We start from the raw sequence: 18737 nt of genomic DNA, 5'->3' as shown, positions 1-18737 counted from the left end.
AAACCTGACTTTCCATCTGAATGTGCTTTAACATTTCATGAAGCTGAAAACTGCTGCCTTACTACACGTGCATGCATCTGAGTACGGGACAGGTGTGCGATGTACCAGCGTGTTACCCTGCAATCATTCTGCATGGCCGGCATGGCACCCCATGAGAAATTGATTCACTGATTTGCCAATCAAACTGCTGGTGTCTCATACTCCTCTACCTTGACATAATTAGGTTTAATCAACAATTTTCCAATAAATAATGGTGCTGTGAACTTGGGCTGGTCCCAAAGAGTACATTTTTGCATGGCGAAATAGGTAGGCTGGTCCTATAGGTATGCCTAAGACCCCTACAGGAGATGTATGGAGTGTTTAAGAGCTAGGGCCACCTGTGACCTTATTTTCTGGGGAGGAGTGGGTATCAACCTTGTGATGAACCTGTCCATAACAGCCCACTGACATTTTAGAATTATCCTCTTTATCCTAGGTAGATATAAGCTTCCATCTCATGAGGCGGTTCTTGCTGTTTTTAATCAAGCAAAATATAGGAGTAGCTCATTGAGGGAGGAAAAACCCTTGAAGAATGTTTTTATTTGAAGTCAAAAAGAGGGTGCCTGGGTGGCTCAACTGGTTAAGAAACTGTCTTCAGCTCAGGTCATGATCCTGGCATCCCGGGATCGAGTCCCGCATCGGGCTCCCTGCTCAGTGGGGAGTCTGCCTCTCCCTCTAAGCCTCCCATGTCTCGTACTCTCTCTCTCTCTCTCCCTCACATTCTCTTTCTCTCAAATAAATAAATAAAATCTTTTTAAAAAATCCAGTCAAAAAGAATATTCATGAAATGTACTCCCTAAGGAATCACCTTTACCTGTGAGGGTGCTGGTACTGACAAGCTCGGAAGTGGCAGAGGGCACGCGCGGCGACCGGGGGTCATCCTCCCTGTAGGCCCGCAGAATGTACTTGTCAATTACGCCTCGCACCACAACAGGTTCGTCCCAGCTCACCTCAACGCTATACCCGTTTATGCTGTGGACTCTTGAGGGAGTCGGCACACTTTGTGGAGCTGTGAAAGAATCAAAGAGAAAACAGAGAAAATGGCCGTTCTCAGAAGACTAGGGCCCCATCCTTCACCTTTAATGGCCGCAGTAAATCAGACTCAACCATTAGCATAAATACAATTTATTAGCGTTGTAACTTTTCAGCATTGATTTAATATGACTGCACATCTTGAGCCATTCAGTTTAAGCGATATTTCAAAACCATCAAAACTCCATCGACAGAACGTTCTTTGGAGTCTAGTCCAGGTTTTCCGAAAACATCGAACGCACCAGACATGTTTTAAACATCATTCATAAAGAAGGAGTGGATGGTAGGCAGATAACAAGTTCAAACACCATAATGATGGACCCCTCTGAAGCAAGATAATTAGACTGTTATTATACATAGGGGTTTGACACTTTTATATCTTCGGCGTATTCGCCAAAAAATATCACAAATGTGATTGTCTTGTACCTGAACGTCTGATCTAATTTTCCAAATTCAATGGTTTTTCAAATTAATTTTGAAAAAGCAAAGCTCTACCAGATATGATATACAGGATACATTCCTAATTGCATCTGGGGTGGGGGGGGGCAGAGGAACTGGCACCCTAGAGATGATACAAAAATCACTTTCAGAGATATTTTCTTCAGAGTATCTCAGAAACAGTGACACGAAGCGAGGAAGTTGGAAGGAACCGCAAAACCTCACTCACGAGCCGAGTCCCCGAATCTTAAAAATCCATACCCTTTAACTATTTATTAGAGATTTCTACAGTTCTGATCAGTAACAACTTCATCACAGCCGACTGCTCTGGGAACAGTGAGAAAAACCCGAGAAACTCCGTGGCAGGATGATGGATGAGAGGCCGGCCCGAGCCGCCCGCGGACTCCTGAGCCCGTCGATGGAGGACCACTCTGGTTTTCCCACATCAAATATCCTCCTTCTCTGACTTTACTGTTCAGACCAATACAATAGGACAGCTTCAAGGGAAACAAAGTGAACACAGAGGGTGGGAAAAGGCGGAGAAACACTGTCTGTGCTGTTAAAACACCACCGGCACCTACGGAAAACCCACAGGCTACACAATCAAGATGCGAGCAAAGGGACAACGGGAGTGATGTTGATTTTATTAGTTCTGAAATGCGGTACAGGGCAAAGTACGGTGCCGTCTAACAGATGGCCTTCTCATAAGGGACAGAGCAAAACTGACTCAAAAATAATTAAATAGTGCAATTATTCTCCAACCCTTGGGAGCATGTAGCTGCTCAGTGTTGTGGTCAGATTGTAAATATGAATTTATGGCATAAGACTTTGTGGTCAGATCATTGCTATAAATTCAGAGCTCTATTTGCATACTTTCATGGTGATACTCAAAATGGGGACTATTAAGCTATGTGGGCAACGCACTTTCTAGACACCCATTTACGTTGCTGACTGAGACTGAAAACAGGCTTTAGAGCGTATTTGTTAATGAAGTAGAGGCGGCAAAAAAGGGGCAGAGGATATGCCAGTAACAAATGAATATTTTATGTCACAGCTTTCTCCAAGCTCTGAAGTTGAAAAGGATTTTAAAAGACCTTTCGGCTCATTGTCTTGCCTATAAATAGATGACAATTTAAATCATCCTGGAAAAGTGTCAGGTTGTCCTCTTCTGGAAAATCTGTAGGCAAAGCGCTTTGAAAATTATTCTTAGTAGCCATTCCGGTATTTAATTATCTTAGATCAAGAAGATTTCGCAAAAAGTTGTCTGTGTTAGTAGCCCCTGGTTAATAAGTACGAGAGAATATCTTGGTGAAAAACACACGGTTAGACAAACTATGACTTACTAAGGATAAACTTCCTTTGAGAGACGTACGTGGCAGTCTTTTGAAACGTATATGACTACCTGACTGATATTTGACCCCAAAAGGTTAAGGACTACTGATTCACAAAACTTTTCATGATGACTACCTTCTTGTGATGGCACCACATGAAAAGATGTTGTGGTCGTGGTGAGAAGTCCAGAGCACTTCTAAAGCTGTTGTCTGAGATTCGGTCTAATATATTCTATCTCCTGCTGTTTTCCCGCTCCAACTCAAAAGAAAGTTAGACCAGTCAGCAATTTCTATCCTGGGGGAGTCATCTGAGGATTCTAATAGTCACCACCATGAAAAACATCGCCACGATGTGATAAAAGACACATCTGCTTCTGATCCGGGTACAGGTTCCAAATGTACCCTCTGTGGGAGAGAGGCAAGAGGGTGCCACCCCCGCCCAGGGGTAATCAAGCCTGACGTTAGCTTCTTGGGTTCTACACCATCTAGAAGGGTTCCCTGTCCTTAGATACATTACTGTAGATTCAGGCCTACCAAATCCTTGAGACAACTTGAAACTCCTTCCTTCTGCATTTGAAGAGGAAAGAATCAAGCCCGAGCAAACACTTACTAAATAATCGAGAAATCAAAATACTGACCTCCTCAGCATTTTAGCCACAGACCTTCACAAATCAACGCATGCTCTGTCCTACGAGGACAAACCCACTACTCGCTGCAGGGTGATGCAGTCTTTTCTTCTTCTTACGTGTGCGGACATGTATGCGCAGACATGTGCACGTGTGTGCACGCATCCGTTTCAAGACCATTTACCTGCTCCGGCTGAACGGCCCCGACTCCAGTCACTGTAGACCGAGCCTCCTTCGTGGGAGGCTACCACGCGGTACAGGTACTCTTCAATGGAAATAAGAGGCAGAAAGATTAAAATATTACTCATATGGACTAGCAGTGGGCTGGCAGGGAGGGAAGAGGCGACAAGTGGGAGACGTGTAACATTTAATTGAGAGCACCTCCACGGTACCTGTGAAAGGCTGCAGACCACTCTCGTCAACGCTGCGCTCTTTTCCCCGGTAAACCAGAATGGAGTCATTTCCCCTGCAGTTAACGGCACTGTCACTTGACAGGCACCCGTCCAGATTGACTCTGACAGCGCTGCTGGACACAGATGCCAAGTTAACGACAGCACCCCGTGCAAAGTTAACATCCTTCATGCAACCACCGAAACCTAGCAAATAGTAAGGGATTAATATCACATAAAAGGCTTGAGTCATTAATTACCAATCATCTCTGTCCTCAGCTGTACTACGCTTTGACGAGGCGTGGGGGTTGCGGTAGAGACAATTTTTAAACTTCTGAGTCTCGTTGGGGAAATCCTTTATGCCCCCTTCTGCTTTTTACCAGACTAAGTGGTCACGAGGACGTATTAGATTTGTGTTATCTTGAAAAAATATATAAGGTGATCATTATAATTCAGCTGGATTAGATGCGATTAAAAGTATTTATTATACTCCTTTAGGCCCACTTTTTCTCCTTCTGTTTATTCTTATGAAATAAAACGAGGGCAATTAGACCATATGGTAGAGGGGTAGCCGCATGTCCCTCGATTCTGGAAAATTCAGTCCCCCTATGTAAGTCATTGTTATAATGCTAAAAATAAGATTTGAAGGAGCAAAATCATACAACAAGCTCACTGGGGGAAAAATACCTTTTGAGGATTATTATGCAAGAGAGCAGGAGGGAGAATGTAGTTTCAAAATCTACTGGAATCCTGAGGTATTGACATGAACTCTACAGAATTGTGTCAGAGTTATAGAATGACGTCCCATTTAAATCAGCATACAGAGGAGCTATCACTACACGCCACCATTTTCACTGAGTTCCACAATTTTGACTCTCCACAATGGTCACCAGTTTTGCGTTCACAGTAGCATGACAGGGAGCAAATTCAGCTCTGGCAATGGCAACACCCGGAGGTTTCTCGGAATGTGTATTCTGCCCAGTCGACTTTAGAACGGCCACAGTGCAGTGGAGTTCTGGGAAGTTTACCAGGGAACGTGGAAGAAATGGGTGAGGGGAACGGACTGCTCTTTTGTTAGAGGACCAGAGGGCATCCGGTCAGCCAGCACGTAGCAGCGACTCTGAATTACATGCTATTTTGTGTAAACAGAGATCAGCTCAATGAGGGTTGGCAGCACTCTGCCCAGAACACTGCACAAGATTGCCAAAGAAGAGACAGACTGAGTTTGCGATAGTGCACACATGCTCTCGGAACAAAATACTGTCAAGTTTGAGGGGTCCCAAACACACGCTTCGCTCCTTTCAAGATTAAAGCACATCGGCAGGAAGAGAAAATAAAACATAATGCAGTGCCTCACAGTAAAATAAACTAATAGTGACAACGATCATATTGTTCTCCTCAGCATTTATATGATGTTTTATTATGTCTTCTAACACATTAAGTTGGCCTAGTTCCTTTCAGAATGTCTTTGCTAGTATTCACGTGCCTTCAGGCCCGACTGATCGATCCTGCTCGTCGGTCTTGAACACACAGTAGACGCTCAATAAGTTGGTTGAGTTGAAACAAAGGCAATGAAGCTCAATGTAAAAGCATCTGCTTGAAACTTCAGAAGTTAAGAATTCTGATTTCTTTACCAGCAGCAATTTTCCGATGGCTTGGAGTTCAGTTATCTAACTTCTCTGTACCCCACTTTCCCTAACAACAAAACGCAAACAGTGGAATGGTAGCTTTGGCAAACACCTGAGCGCTGTTACAAGAAAAGTCCCATTACTATTTAAAGGGGGGCTTCAGCTTTGCAAGGTGGAAAGAGTTCTGGAGCTGGATGGTGTTGATGGTTACCCAGCAATGTAAATATCTTTAATGCCACTGAACTGTACCCTTCATGGCTAAGATGGTCAATTTTACGTATATTTCGCTACAATTTAAAAAATGAAAAATAAAAATAAAAAAGAGAAATCTCTTAAAAACTAACTCATGGGATGGAATTTTAAATTTGGGAAAGGCCGCAGAGGTAGTCTTCATTCTGGAGATAAAGAAAAAGGTCCAGGGGGTCATCAGTAAGGTTTCTAAGTATTAATCCTCCTTACGAAGTGGTACTCCGGCCTCAGGCCTTGGAGGTGAAGAATCCTGAGCTCTAGTGGGTGGTCCTCTCTGTGCCATCTTAAAGCAGACAGTTTTGTCCAATCAAGTCACCGTTCTTTCAACTCTGCCCCACCAGGATCATCTCTACCAGAAATACTCTTCGATTATCTTCAAAATTTGAATGCGGTATTAGGATAGGAAGAGGGGAAAGAGCCTGTCTATGTGGGAAATGGAGATGTCTCCTTTGCTTGCTTTTGAGAATCAAAAATGACTCCCTACCTGCAGGCCTCTGAATAACTAAAAAGTGGCCCAGAATTCTAAGTTGACAAATTAGAAAGACAGTAGCCCTTCTGGGGGAGGCGGTCCAACATGGCGGCACTGATGCTAGGAAGGCTGGCTTCCAGCCCCTACTCCTGCCTTCTCCACACAGGGCATGGGTCAGAGCAAAAGCTGCGATCCCATGAGCCACAACCTGTTTACCCCCAACCTGCAGGGAAGTGATAAATCCAGACTGGTAGTTCTAAGGTAAATGCCCATGATCTCAGGTGACACGTCTTTAGCAAATTAGGTTGCCCAGCATTTCCAAACTACAGAGGAAAGTTAATTTGCATTTGATTCAAAGGAAGATTACAACATTAACGGATACGAAAAAAATAGCACTAATATGACCACAAAGTAGAACCTCTTAGAAAAGGTGCTAATTAAGAAGCACAGAACATTTTTAAGACCATTTGAGAGTGGACTGAAAAAAAAATACAGTAAGTGAACATGATTAATTTTAATTGCAATTTACTACAGACAGGCAGCACCCCCATATGGTGAATATTCTCCTGCTCATTGTATAAAACATGGTTACCTATATAGATTAGTATCTTTCAAAGCATCTGAGTCAGAATCTTAGGGAATAGGGTCATAAAATCTGCATTTTTAATAATCTTTCCAGGAGATTCCAATGTATCTTGAATAGTAATAAGAATGACAGCTCATTTTATTGAGTTCTTACTATGTTCCAGCTACTGTACTTCAATATTTTATCAGTGGCTTGAGAACCACTGATACGTATGATACTGCAAGGATAAAAATTAAGTATTACCCATAAATAAAATATCTTTCAGTATCATAGACGTAGTCATAGTGTAGATTAAATTATTCCCGTTGGGTTTATGTTGATGCGTTAAACTTCTATCATGATCGTCTTATAATTTCAGTTAAAATTTGGCTAAAGACAAGTCTCTATGCCCATCATCGTGATGGGTTTTTGTGTACTTTCCAAAGTATAATTGCACACATGCAGGGGATTTTTTCCTAGATATAAGTAGGCTCAAGTAATCTTGCTCATATAAAGGGTTTTCAAGCTCTTTCTAACCTCAGAAACCTGAAAACCAGGAGAAGCCCTTATATGAATGTAATATTTTTAGCTGCTGTTACATCTTAAGTGCCTTGAAAATGTCATTACTGTCTTACACCCCAGACATTCATTAACTCCTTACTAGTACCCTTCTAAAAGTCTCCTTAGAGCTTGCCATATATTTTCTATTCAAAGGCATTTAAATCTTTATGTACTTACCAAATAGGCAAAGACTCCTTCATGGATATTTTAACCATTCGCGGTACATAGAGTTGGAAATATGTAGAGAACATTTTCTACATGGGAGCATGCTTAGTCACAAGCTAGAAGTTTCTGTGCTTTCCCCAATTTGTAGAAAAGGAACACTGGCCAACGGCCATAAAAGAAAATACTTGATTATAATAAAGAGAGGGGATTTTGACACCAGGCTTCCTGAGACAGAAAGGCTTGCTCTCTGCTTACTGGCCATGTGACCGTGGGGAAGTTACTTTGCTCTTCAGTTTCCTCATCTGTAAAATGGGGATTTAAATAATAATACAGAACATAGGGGCTTGTTATGAAGATCTGACCCACTTAATCTCATGCAAAGCTTTCGGAACCATGAATTCTGCACACAGCAGACCGTCAGCTACTGTTAGCCTTTTTGAGTTAATAATTTCTCTGATTATGTTCAAATTCATTATATGAGTTAAACGCTTCCTTTAGTTATAAGTCATGCAGGCATGCACTTTTTCTTTCATTTGTGGTTATTAATAATAAATGAAATATAGATTTTTTCACCAGTATGTTTAAAATTCAACTAAACCCACCCTTTCACGTGCTTTGCTATAGGGGAGCTCCACGGAAAGGCAGAGACAATTAGCAATTATGTTAGAAAAAATTCCCAGTGAATTTAATGCTATTTTTCTTAGCTGTGCACACCAACCTAATTTATGTTTTTCATGTGTGAATACAGATAATGATCGGTATCTGAAAGAACCAGAAAACGTATGAGGAAATATATACATAAATTTCAATTATATTTACTGAAGACAAGTCAGAATAAATATATTGATTATAAGTAGGTGTGAGGGCACAGTCTTAAGGGCAACATACAAAACTATTTGAAGAAACATTCTGATTTTTTTTTTTTTTTTTAGCGCTTCAAGAAAGTGGGGGCGGGCAATAGGTATTGTTTCCAAACTGATTCTGTTGCTGTATTTTAAAACACAAAAACCACTAAAACCTGGTAGGAGCAGAGCTGTATTTATTTGGGAATTCCTCCAGATGGACTTTACCTTGTTCCAAACTCAGGTGTTTATAGGAGTCCTGCAGCTCCTGTGGGGTTCCTCCCACATAGATGGGGGAATTCACCATCAGTGGCTGGGCTCTGGACTGTGACACACGTTCCCTCAGTTCATTCATGCTTGCTGATATGATGGAACCTTTCTTTTTAATAATCGCTTTATTCCACTTTCCATCACAATAGGACAGCCCGAGCCATAGATCCACTTGTGTGAAGGAAAGACTGGTATTTAACCGGAAGCTCAATATTCCACTCTTCAATTCCATCTGTATTTCACATTAAAAAAGAAAATAGGTATATAAAAAGACTGCAGAATGGCAGTTTGGGAGAGAGCAGAAGGTCAATTTCTTGAAGAAAAGCAACAAATTTCCCTGAAAGCACTCTATAAAAATGTTCCACTTTATTCTAAGCAGGACTGGAGTAACGTATAATGGAGTACTTTGCAAGCTTATAATTGACGTGAAGAATGTTGTATTGAGTCACACAAATTCATACCCAGTAATGATTATACAGTGTGATACAATATAATGTAGGCAAAAACTTTTATTTATTTATTTTTGTGTGCTAAACAGGTAAAAGTTTAAACGCTGGCATAAGTGACTGAATGACTGAAGAGAATAGTTTGAACTATGACTCTATTTTTTTTTTAAAGATTTTATGTATTTATTTGACAGACAGAGATCACAAGTAGGCAGACAAGCAGGCAGAGAGAGAGAGGGAGGGAGCAGGCTCCCTGCTGAGCAGAGAGCCCAATGCAGGGTTTGATCCGGACCCTGGGATCATGACCTGAGCCGAAGGCAGAGGCTTTAACCCACTGAACCACCCAGGCACCCCTATGACTCTATTTTTACTTGAGTTTTTAGAAAATGAGAAAATACTACTTCATATATCAATTTAATTTGGGGAAAAATATGACAAGACAATAAGAAAATGAAATGTCAAGCCTGATTAAGTTTATTTTAACTGGTCGGTGAACTCAATTTCAAATTTGTAAGATGGATTTTGATTCAATATTTCAGTTTTATTATTCTAAATCTCTAACTAACATAATTGCTTCTATGTGTATTCTTTTAGATTAACGTGTCATTTTCTAATATGAATAGATTTTACCCAGATTTTCACGGTAAAGGAAATGCCTCCATATGTTTCCCTTCAAAATGTTACATGACAATTATCTTATCTACTATGTTTTTATTTTGTTAGAACTCAAGCCAGCAAAAATAGGATACTTAAAAATTTGAGATCAATCATGTCAAATGAAATTAAGTAATTGTAGATAAAAATTATTTTTTCTACATAAATATCATTTTTTTGTGAAGTACATTAGATAAGCAGTCATATATCTATTCATTCAATAAATATTGAGTCCCCCACCATGTTCCATGAATCTCCTGCTATAAGATAAACACTGTTCGCAAGAATCACACTGTCCAACAGCAGAGGCAAACAACTGCGGTAATACTATAACCAAGAGAAGAACCGGGTACAAGAATGCCATAACCAAGAGAAGCAGCAAAGAAAGGATATATATTGTGTTCCCTGGGAACTGGGAAAGGCTGAAAGTAAGACTTTTGGAAGTATGTAAGGTTTATGGAGAATTCTTCAGTACAGGAAGATGAACACATGCAACGTCATTGGGACATGTACAAACTAATTAGGTTTAGAAAAAAAAAACTAAATTAGGTAAGATGGGATACATATGGGGGGGGGGTTAGAAAGAGTCCCCCAGGTATGTAGAAGCAAGGTTTTGGAGGATTTTGAGTGATATGGAAAACGTACGTCTTTCTCTTGTCTGTCTGACCTCAAAGGCCGTATTCTTTCCACTATTATCTTATGCTGAAAGTTTACCCTACCAGTCCTAGGAAGTTCATCCTAAAACAAAAGCTGTACTGGAACTGGAGAAACCTATTAGGGACTCACTACGTTTGTGAAAAAAATTATGAGAACCACTGAAATACAGGTAACAATGGTGAAGACAGTGAAAATTCAGTCAAAGAGGTATTTTTGAAAGCAACTCAGCTTGCAAAACCTCAGCAGGACCTGGCAAATAGCTGAATGTGTTAGATGAATAAAAAGGAATTCAAGGACAGTCATGCTCTCTCTTGCTTGGGCGTGTTTTACCGCTATCGCAACAGGGAAAGCACTAGGAAAGAAAGACTTGATATTATCATCGTTAGAGAGGAATGAGGTCAATTTTAAATATACTGAGTTTGAGATGTCTATAAAACATCTAGAAGAAATTTTTTGAGGCAGTTGAACATAAATATAGGCCAGTAAAATAGAAAAGGTTCATGAGAAGATAAATGAGATTATCTAGTTAGTGTAAAAGCAGTGAACAGAGAAGGAGAGAGAGTGTAGAGTCCTCAGCCGGACCAACGTTTTTTGTTTGTTTGTTTGTTTGTTTGTTTTTTTAAGATTTTTAAAATTTATTTATTTGACAGAGATCACAAGCAGGCAGAGAGAGAGGAGAAAGAGGGCTCCCCGCAGAGCAGAAAGCCCAATGTGGGCTCGATCCCAGGACTCTGGGATCATGACCTGAGCTGAAGGAAGAGGCTTTAACCCACTGAGCCATCCAGGCGCCCCCAGACCAACGTTTTAAGAGAAGGTAGAGTAGATGTAATTCTTTAAGTTGACAATGATCTTCTTGTAGAAACCATAAGGATTTAATGAGAATCAAGAGCAACTAGTACTTTGGAAAGTCAGTAGGAAAGAATATTTTAAGAAAAAAAGCAGATGATAGAGGAAGATCAAGAAAGATAAGAGCTGAAAATCATCTATTAGCTAGAAAATGCAGGGGTCACTGGCAACATTAGAAAGTTCTGCAGTGGAATGTGCTGAGTAGGAATCATAATGTACACTAGTTTTGAGGATTGAAGTGCGATATAAAAAAAAAAAAAAGTGGAAATAACCAGAGACTATGAAAGGAAGGGAAGTCCAAAGGAAGAATTTTCAAAGTCAAAAGGAAAAAAAAAAAATTAAAATAAATGAGGCTCAACCATTTTATATGTTGAGGGAGAAGAGCCAATAGAGAAGGAACATTGGAACTAACAAAAAGGGGAAATTTTTCAGCACAAGCTCTTGCAGGAGAAGGGTAGAATCTAGAGTAAAAATAGAGAATATTAACTTTGGTTGGAAGCATGGTAATTAGGTATTTATTCTCCTGAGTCAGGAGAGAGTGAAACCAGACTTGGCTCATAAAAAAAGCTGTAGGTCGAGAGTTTGGAAGATGAAGAGATTATGTTTCTTTCCATTCTAAGAATAAAACTATCTGGAGACCTTCAGGTTGTGGTGTTTTCCGGAGCTGACATTTTTTTCTTTCATGTTCCACATCTAATTGATGCATAAATCCTATAAACAAGAAGGACTGTTGAATGACGCAATCAGAAACCTCAAAACTTCACGTGTCAATAGGCTTCATACTTGTATCAGTTCTTCTATGGTGGTCAGTAAACCGGCTGTTGAAACTGAAAAGCTAGGGAGCTGGACTGATTGACCCAGAGTTGTGGAACTGAAGATACAAGTTGAGGGTGTTGACAGAAAAATGGCTGAAAAGCTGGAGGGGAGACAGGTGGGGGGAGGGGTGAGCCTGGTGGTGGGTATTAAGGAGGGCAAGTATTGCATGGAGCACTAGGTGTGGTGCACGAATCTTGGAACACTGAAAAAATTGTATTAAATTAAATTAAAAAACAAAACAAGAAAAGCTGTATTATGGTGTCTGAGGTAGGGAGCGAGTCAGTTAAATAGAAAGTGGTTTGATAGCCAATGTTCTCAATGTCTTAATGAATTCAGTAGGAGAATGAGAGCTGAAAAGTTATGAGGTTATATTTGGAGATTTAAGATTTTATATTATGTCAAAAAATTATGAACGAAATAACATTTTTGAATATTGGAAAACTAAATGGAATTTTCTGTTTTTTTAATTTTATTAATTTATTTATTTTTTAAAAAGATCTTGTTTATTTATTTGACAGACAGAGATCACAAGTAGGCAGAGAGGCAGGCAGAGAGAGAGAGAGGGAAGCAGGCTCCCTGCTGTGCAGAGAGCCCGATGCCGGGCTCAATCCCAAATTCCTGAGATCATGACCTGAGCCATAGGCAGAGGCTTAACCCACTGAGCCACCCAGGCGTCCCTAAATGGAATTTTCTGAATTCCTCATAACTACTCTGTTTTGCTAAAATTCAATTTTCAGAGGAATAATTGTCATTTTAAAACATCATGATCCTAAAGCACAGAATGTTTCACAGGACTCCGAAACTAAAGATGACTTAGGGAAGAAAATGAAAACAAAAGTGAATTTCAAAAGAAATCCCAATTTAGCATATTATAAACACGTGGCTTATTTATTTTAAAGTTATAGCTGATATTTTAAAGTAAATTTAACTAAATAAATTAACATACAGCAAGAAAATCAGGCCCATCTTTGTTGTACATGAAAAGAAGCAATCCATTCAATTGGTCAGTTCTGAACTTAAAGGAAATCTCAAAATCCATTCCACCATGAAACACATATGGATGAAGTTCCAGGAACCCTTTAAAGAAAAGAATATGTACACATCAGCACATGCAAAGCACTACCGCCTGCATCATAAAGGTGGTACAAAGACTAGGATGCACTCTGTCATCGAGTAAATCTTTGCAGATGGTGATGCAAATTGATGGTAAGCAATCCCCCTTGTAATTGTACAGAAGTGGCAGAGTGAACTTGATATACATTTTAAGAGGAAGCAATTTACTCTCTAAATCATGGATACGATTAAGACTATCACTGTTTTCTATCAGTATTCACAATAAGAAATTGCATTGACTAAGAGAAATTCAGAGTAATGGCAGTGTTGAGAAAAGAGCAAAGGGAAAGTACATAGACTAGTATATTCTTTAGCTTTCTGTTCAGAAGGTGGTTTAAGCAACTTAATAAAGAACCAGCTTAGCTATAAATGTGGGAGGCAGTGGTGGGCTTGCATTAGGAGAAGTAGTACTACCCGCCAAGTCACCCTATTCCCTTCCACCCCCTTACCCAGGGTGCCCGCCAGGCAGAGACTGTGGCTGGGGAGGTCTGCCAGGGACACTGCCCCTCGCCTTTGCAGCAAGCTTAGGAGCAATGGCGGTAGTGGTGGTGACATCTCCCAGCTCTCCCTTAACAGTCTACTCACCCCATTACACAGCTGAATTTGACTCTTGAGAATACTGTCCATCTATATAATGGGATAAATACATAAAATCCTTTTGAAACATCTTTCTGGTAAATAAAATCCTTTTGAAACATCTTTCTAAGTAAAACTGCAGTCTAAGTAAAACAATTGACTTACCAAAAGATATTTTTGACACTACCATATGTCAACCAAGAACTGCCGTGGGCTAACAGAGATCTGACACATGAATATATGAGTCTTACAACTCATCTTACATATTCAGACTTTGAGAATATATTTGTGTATATCATGGCATAACTAGGTATTTCTGTGATACTAGGTTCATATGAGGTCGAAGTAATTGGACGGGGGAGATTAAATTGGGCAAAGAATATAACATACACGGTATGTCTGTTTTAGAACCTTACCTATTCCTAGGAACTGGGCTCCGTCTTGTAATGCAGTGGGGCATCCCTCCCAGGTATCATACACGTTGACCTGTTCTTCAGCGTTTTGCCAAACCAGAGGCTCCCAAACAGCAAAGGGGTTATACTTCTTCATAAAATACATATCCTTGACACAGCCCACAAAACCCTTTTGGATTATGTCTATAAGAGTTGGTAGATATCAAGAGTTGGTTGATGTACTTTGAACATTTTTTTTCAAGCAATTAATTTTACATGCTATTAAAATAAAAGAAATAAGAAATAGCTCTCACTACCTATTTCCTGCAAACCTCCTAATGATTCACGTAAAGACCATGCCATCACCTATGCTAAGTGGTAACAGTTATAACGTTTAGCCCCAGTTCCGACCCATCATATCTGCAGAAACAGATGTTTATGCAAAAACTTTGGTTTTATAGTAGTAGCCAGAATATTGCCTTCTGAACTAACGAGATTTCATCTGCCACTAGTCTTAAAAATAAAAGTGTTATAACAAGTTTTAAAAGATTTGAAGGAAGTGTTTCTATTAAATCTATAGATTGTAGTCTGGTTTCTTCATCATGATGAACCAGTCTGTTATACAAGTTAAGTCCATAATTTGTTTTCATATTTAGGAATTAATGTAATGTTGTCCTTAATCTTAGGACACCCTGGATCAGGCGGATGTGGGATTTATGAACACAGCACACAGGTGGTAACAGCGAGTTGGGAAAGAAAGAAAGTGAGCAAATGAGAGAATTAGAGAAATAAAAATATTTCATACAGCAATGTCCCTGTTGATCAATGCAAAGCTTTGTTCTCAGCTTTGGAGTGTATGATTTGATTCTAGGGAAGGTATTCACCAGCCGTCAAAGTTCTACAAAGTCATTTTATATGCACAATGCCTGATTATTTATTGATAATGAAGATATGTCCTCTACAAGAAGGGTCCTGCTATCAGGGCATTCTCCCTCCTTCCAGTGCATGGATATACCATAGCCAGGAAGTGTACTTGATGGGTAAGGAACAAGGACAAAGGCTGGAGAGAGCATGATCTCTCTCTCTCTCTCTCTCTCTCTCTCTCTGTGTGTGCGTGCGTGCGTGTGTGTGTGTGTGTGTGTGTGTGAGAGAGAGAGAGAGAGAAAGAGAGAGAGAGTGTTTTCAAGGAACTTCTTTACCAATCTAAACTAGTCCAGTAAAAACCCTCTCTAGAAATATTTCTAAGGAGGAACCTATATTCTGTCTTGGGTATTTAAATATATCCCTCTCCAAATTTCACTGAAAACATTTTATTCCTTTTGATCTTCATCATGATTCCCTAAAGACCACCACACATGCACAATGTATACTTACCTAGGCTCTAGCTCATTTGTCATATTTATGTAGTTACATTTTACTTCCTGGAGAGACTTGGAAGACACCCTATGCCCTTCAATGAGAACATGGGAAAACAACCCTAAAATCTTAGCAATGCATTTGGAAAGGTGATTTTTTTCTTCTGCCTCGGGTTAATTTCATCCAGGTTAGTTTTTATTGATTTCATTTTGAATCAGTTTTTGTTCTCTCATTCTAAAAATATAGGAATTATTTTGTCTCTGTCTCAATTATAGCACTTACAGCATTTGCTCAGCATTATATGCCCTCTATAATATGTCCTCTATTCTGGCAAAGACCACATTTTATTCATCTATGGACATCTAGGGACTAGTTTAGCGCTGATCACATGCTCAATACTCAGGGAACGTTCTTTACCCTATTGAGAGGATAAATCAAGTCCACACTTTAACATTTCTGTGTTGCTTCAGTTTAAAATCTTCGAAAAACTGATACATAATCCTAAAATAAGGTAACTTTGACTGAAATTAGTAGCATTCATTTCAGCCAAAGTTTAATAAACTATTTTACATGTCAACGGCTGGCACCAAGAATTGAAATGCAAGTAATACACAGTCCCTTTAGAAAAGAAGACACCTAAGGGACTTTTTTGACATACTAGTATAGGAAATACAGCACGAGATAGAAGGTAATACTAATACTCATACTTTAAAATAATGTACTCATACTTGATCGTGTTGTAAATTTTGGTGACAACATATAAATCCTATACCATCAGCAAACTTACCAGGATCCTTCCTGAGGATGGTATAACCCCGTGGAAGTCCTCCCACAAACACTCCCGTGTTCCCTCCAATAATCGTGCTCCCATTCAGGGCGGTCAAAGAACCTATGGAAAAGGAGATGAAAATTCCAGATGCACCAGGATAATCTGGGTTCTGCTAATTTAATAAATGCTTAAACCCTTCACTAAGCCCTGGACACCACTCTTTCTTGGTTCTCCTCTTTTTTATGTTTCTTCAATGGTTTTTCCTCATGTCCCGACATCTTGATGTTGGAAGGACCAGGCTGTCTCCCCTCTCAGCTCTCTTTTTCCACATACACGGATGTCCTAAGTCTTCTGGAAGGATGACCTAGAGGGTTGAGCACCCATGCCAATGACCAGGCGAAAGACCAGAAGAGGCCTGGGTCCCTGGCTATGTTGTATAACAATGCAAGTCTCCTGTTAAGACTTCTATCTAACTCCGTCTTTTCTTGGAAGTAGGGGCTTTTTTTTTTTTTCCCCTTAGAACCCAAACCACTCTAATGAGCTCTACTTACCTCTGGTCCCTTGGTGTTAAATACCATCCTTAGCTGACAATTCCCATTGTATATCTTTAGTCTGGAAATCTTCCCTGAACTAAGAGTTGAATCCAGAACCCTGCCTGATATGTCCACGTGGATGCCTCACAGGTACTAAGGCTGAATGCCTTCACACTGAACATCTCTCTCCATATCAGCTTCTCTCACGGTCCTGTCAACCTTAGCTATGGCAACTACAGTCTCCCAGTTGCCCAGGCCCTCAACTTAGCAGTCATGGTCTATATTAGGAATTAACAAACTCCTTCTGTAAAGGGCCAGGTAGTATATATTTCAGGCTTTGTAAACAATGCAGCTTCAAATGGAACAGACGATACATAACAAATGGATACAATTGTGCTCCAGTAAAACTTTATCAAAACAGTGATGAGACGGATGTGGCCCAAAGGTAGTTTGCCAACCCCCGCTCTACTTGAATCAAATGTTTTTAATTTAACATTTACAATATACCCAGATTTCTCATTATAACCACAATTTTACTTCCCTGGTTCAAGAAACTGTTTTTTTCTTGCCTAAATTATTTTATAATTATTACAGAAGCTTACTGACTGCACTCCCCATTTCTACCCTATTCCCCTTAAAATTCATTTCCAAAGAGCCTCCTTTTTTCTAAGCAAAAGCCCATAAGATCCTATGTAATACAGCCCTAAAAGCCTCTCTGATTTCAGCCTACTACTAGGCCCTCTGCCCACTCTTTCCCACACTGGCCTCCTTGTTGGTCCCTGACATGCCTTATATATGGTCCCACCTCAGGGCCTTGGCATCAACTATTCCCTTGGCTTGAAACATTGTTCTCTTGGTTACTCTCCTGGCTTACCCACTTGCTTTCTTTAGGTCTCTGTTCAAATGTCACCTTATCAAAGAGGGCTTTTCCAACAGTCCCTTATGAGATCAGAACATTCCCTCCCCAATACATACACACATACACAATTTCTCTCTTCTCTTGCTTTATTATTTTCAAAATATACCATTATTTAATCTCATTCAATATTTATTTATTCTGTCTCCTGCCCCTCTCCCACCTGAAATGTAAATCTTGCTCTTTGTATCCAGAGTTTCTAGAGCAATACTGTCATACGGTAGGTGCTCATTATAATTCTATATTTCCTGAGTATATTAATAAGAGCTTGAATCATCATGCAGGTACTGTAACTGTTTTATAATTATATAAGGACGGTAGAGAGGGTAGGATGGAAAGAATACTGAATTTCAAATTACAAAGACAGGATCAGCGTCCCAAGAACATGATCAACTGTGCAAATTGGGAAAAGTTATTTACCTTTCCTGAGACTCCGTTTCATCATTTCTAAAATGCATATAATAACTGCTTTATTTTATTTGTCTTTTGTGGGTCAAAAATAACATGAAAGAACATCAGTAAAAGCCCTTGCAAATTGTAAAAGACAAAATTGCTGCTGATGACTCTGCTGTTTCTCTTGCTTTACTGAAACCGTGCATAATGAGAAAATGGTTGCCAGACTTCATCATTTTAGGAGCAACCCAAAGGCAAATCCAACAGCAATGCAGATGAAATTGAGAGGAGATAAAGGTGAAATGAAAGATGTAGAAATATAATCAACAGAAAAGTAGAGCCACATTAGCATTTCGAAAGAACTATTTATATATATCAAGTTCTTACCTGTATACTGCCCATCAAGTGTGATTTGGCCAAAAGCCTGATGCCTAATAGCTATTATTTCATGCCATTTGTCATCACTGTATTGTTTCCCACCATCATTAGTTGTAGTAACTTCCACTGAAGACCCCTTAAGGGAATGAATGAATGAATGAATGAATGACTATATATGTTTGTAAACCCATATGCATATAATTCTATATTTGCTAAAAATCAATTATAAATTTTGACATGATCATGATGGAATCATGCATGCTTTTCAAACCAAACTCAAAATTAAAG

General features: G+C 39.6%; 1 protein-coding gene across 2 annotated transcripts in view; it reads right to left on the bottom strand.

Annotated features, from left to right (window-relative positions):
- USH2A (usherin) overlaps positions 1-18737 on the bottom strand; it is a gene marked incomplete at both ends in the record, with an annotated part of 700457 nt that overhangs the window by 394588 nt on the left and 287132 nt on the right. For both annotated transcript variants that reach the window (XM_080825193.1, XM_080825194.1), the window contains 8 exons: positions 854-1048; positions 3651-3731; positions 3859-4062; positions 8563-8836; positions 12970-13100; positions 14129-14308; positions 16248-16349; positions 18459-18585. In XM_080825193.1, the coding sequence (XP_080681319.1) occupies positions 854-1048; positions 3651-3731; positions 3859-4062; positions 8563-8836; positions 12970-13100; positions 14129-14308; positions 16248-16349; positions 18459-18585 (1294 nt within the window). The remainder of the gene's footprint in view (positions 1-853; positions 1049-3650; positions 3732-3858; positions 4063-8562; positions 8837-12969; positions 13101-14128; positions 14309-16247; positions 16350-18458; positions 18586-18737) is intronic.

The sequence above is a fragment of the Martes martes genome (assembly GCF_963455335.1).
Source record: "Martes martes genome assembly, chromosome: 15".
Lineage (NCBI taxonomy): Eukaryota > Metazoa > Chordata > Mammalia > Carnivora > Mustelidae > Martes > Martes martes.
The sequence above is the reverse complement of the archived record's forward strand: the minus strand, read 5'-3'. Positions and strand labels throughout refer to the sequence as shown.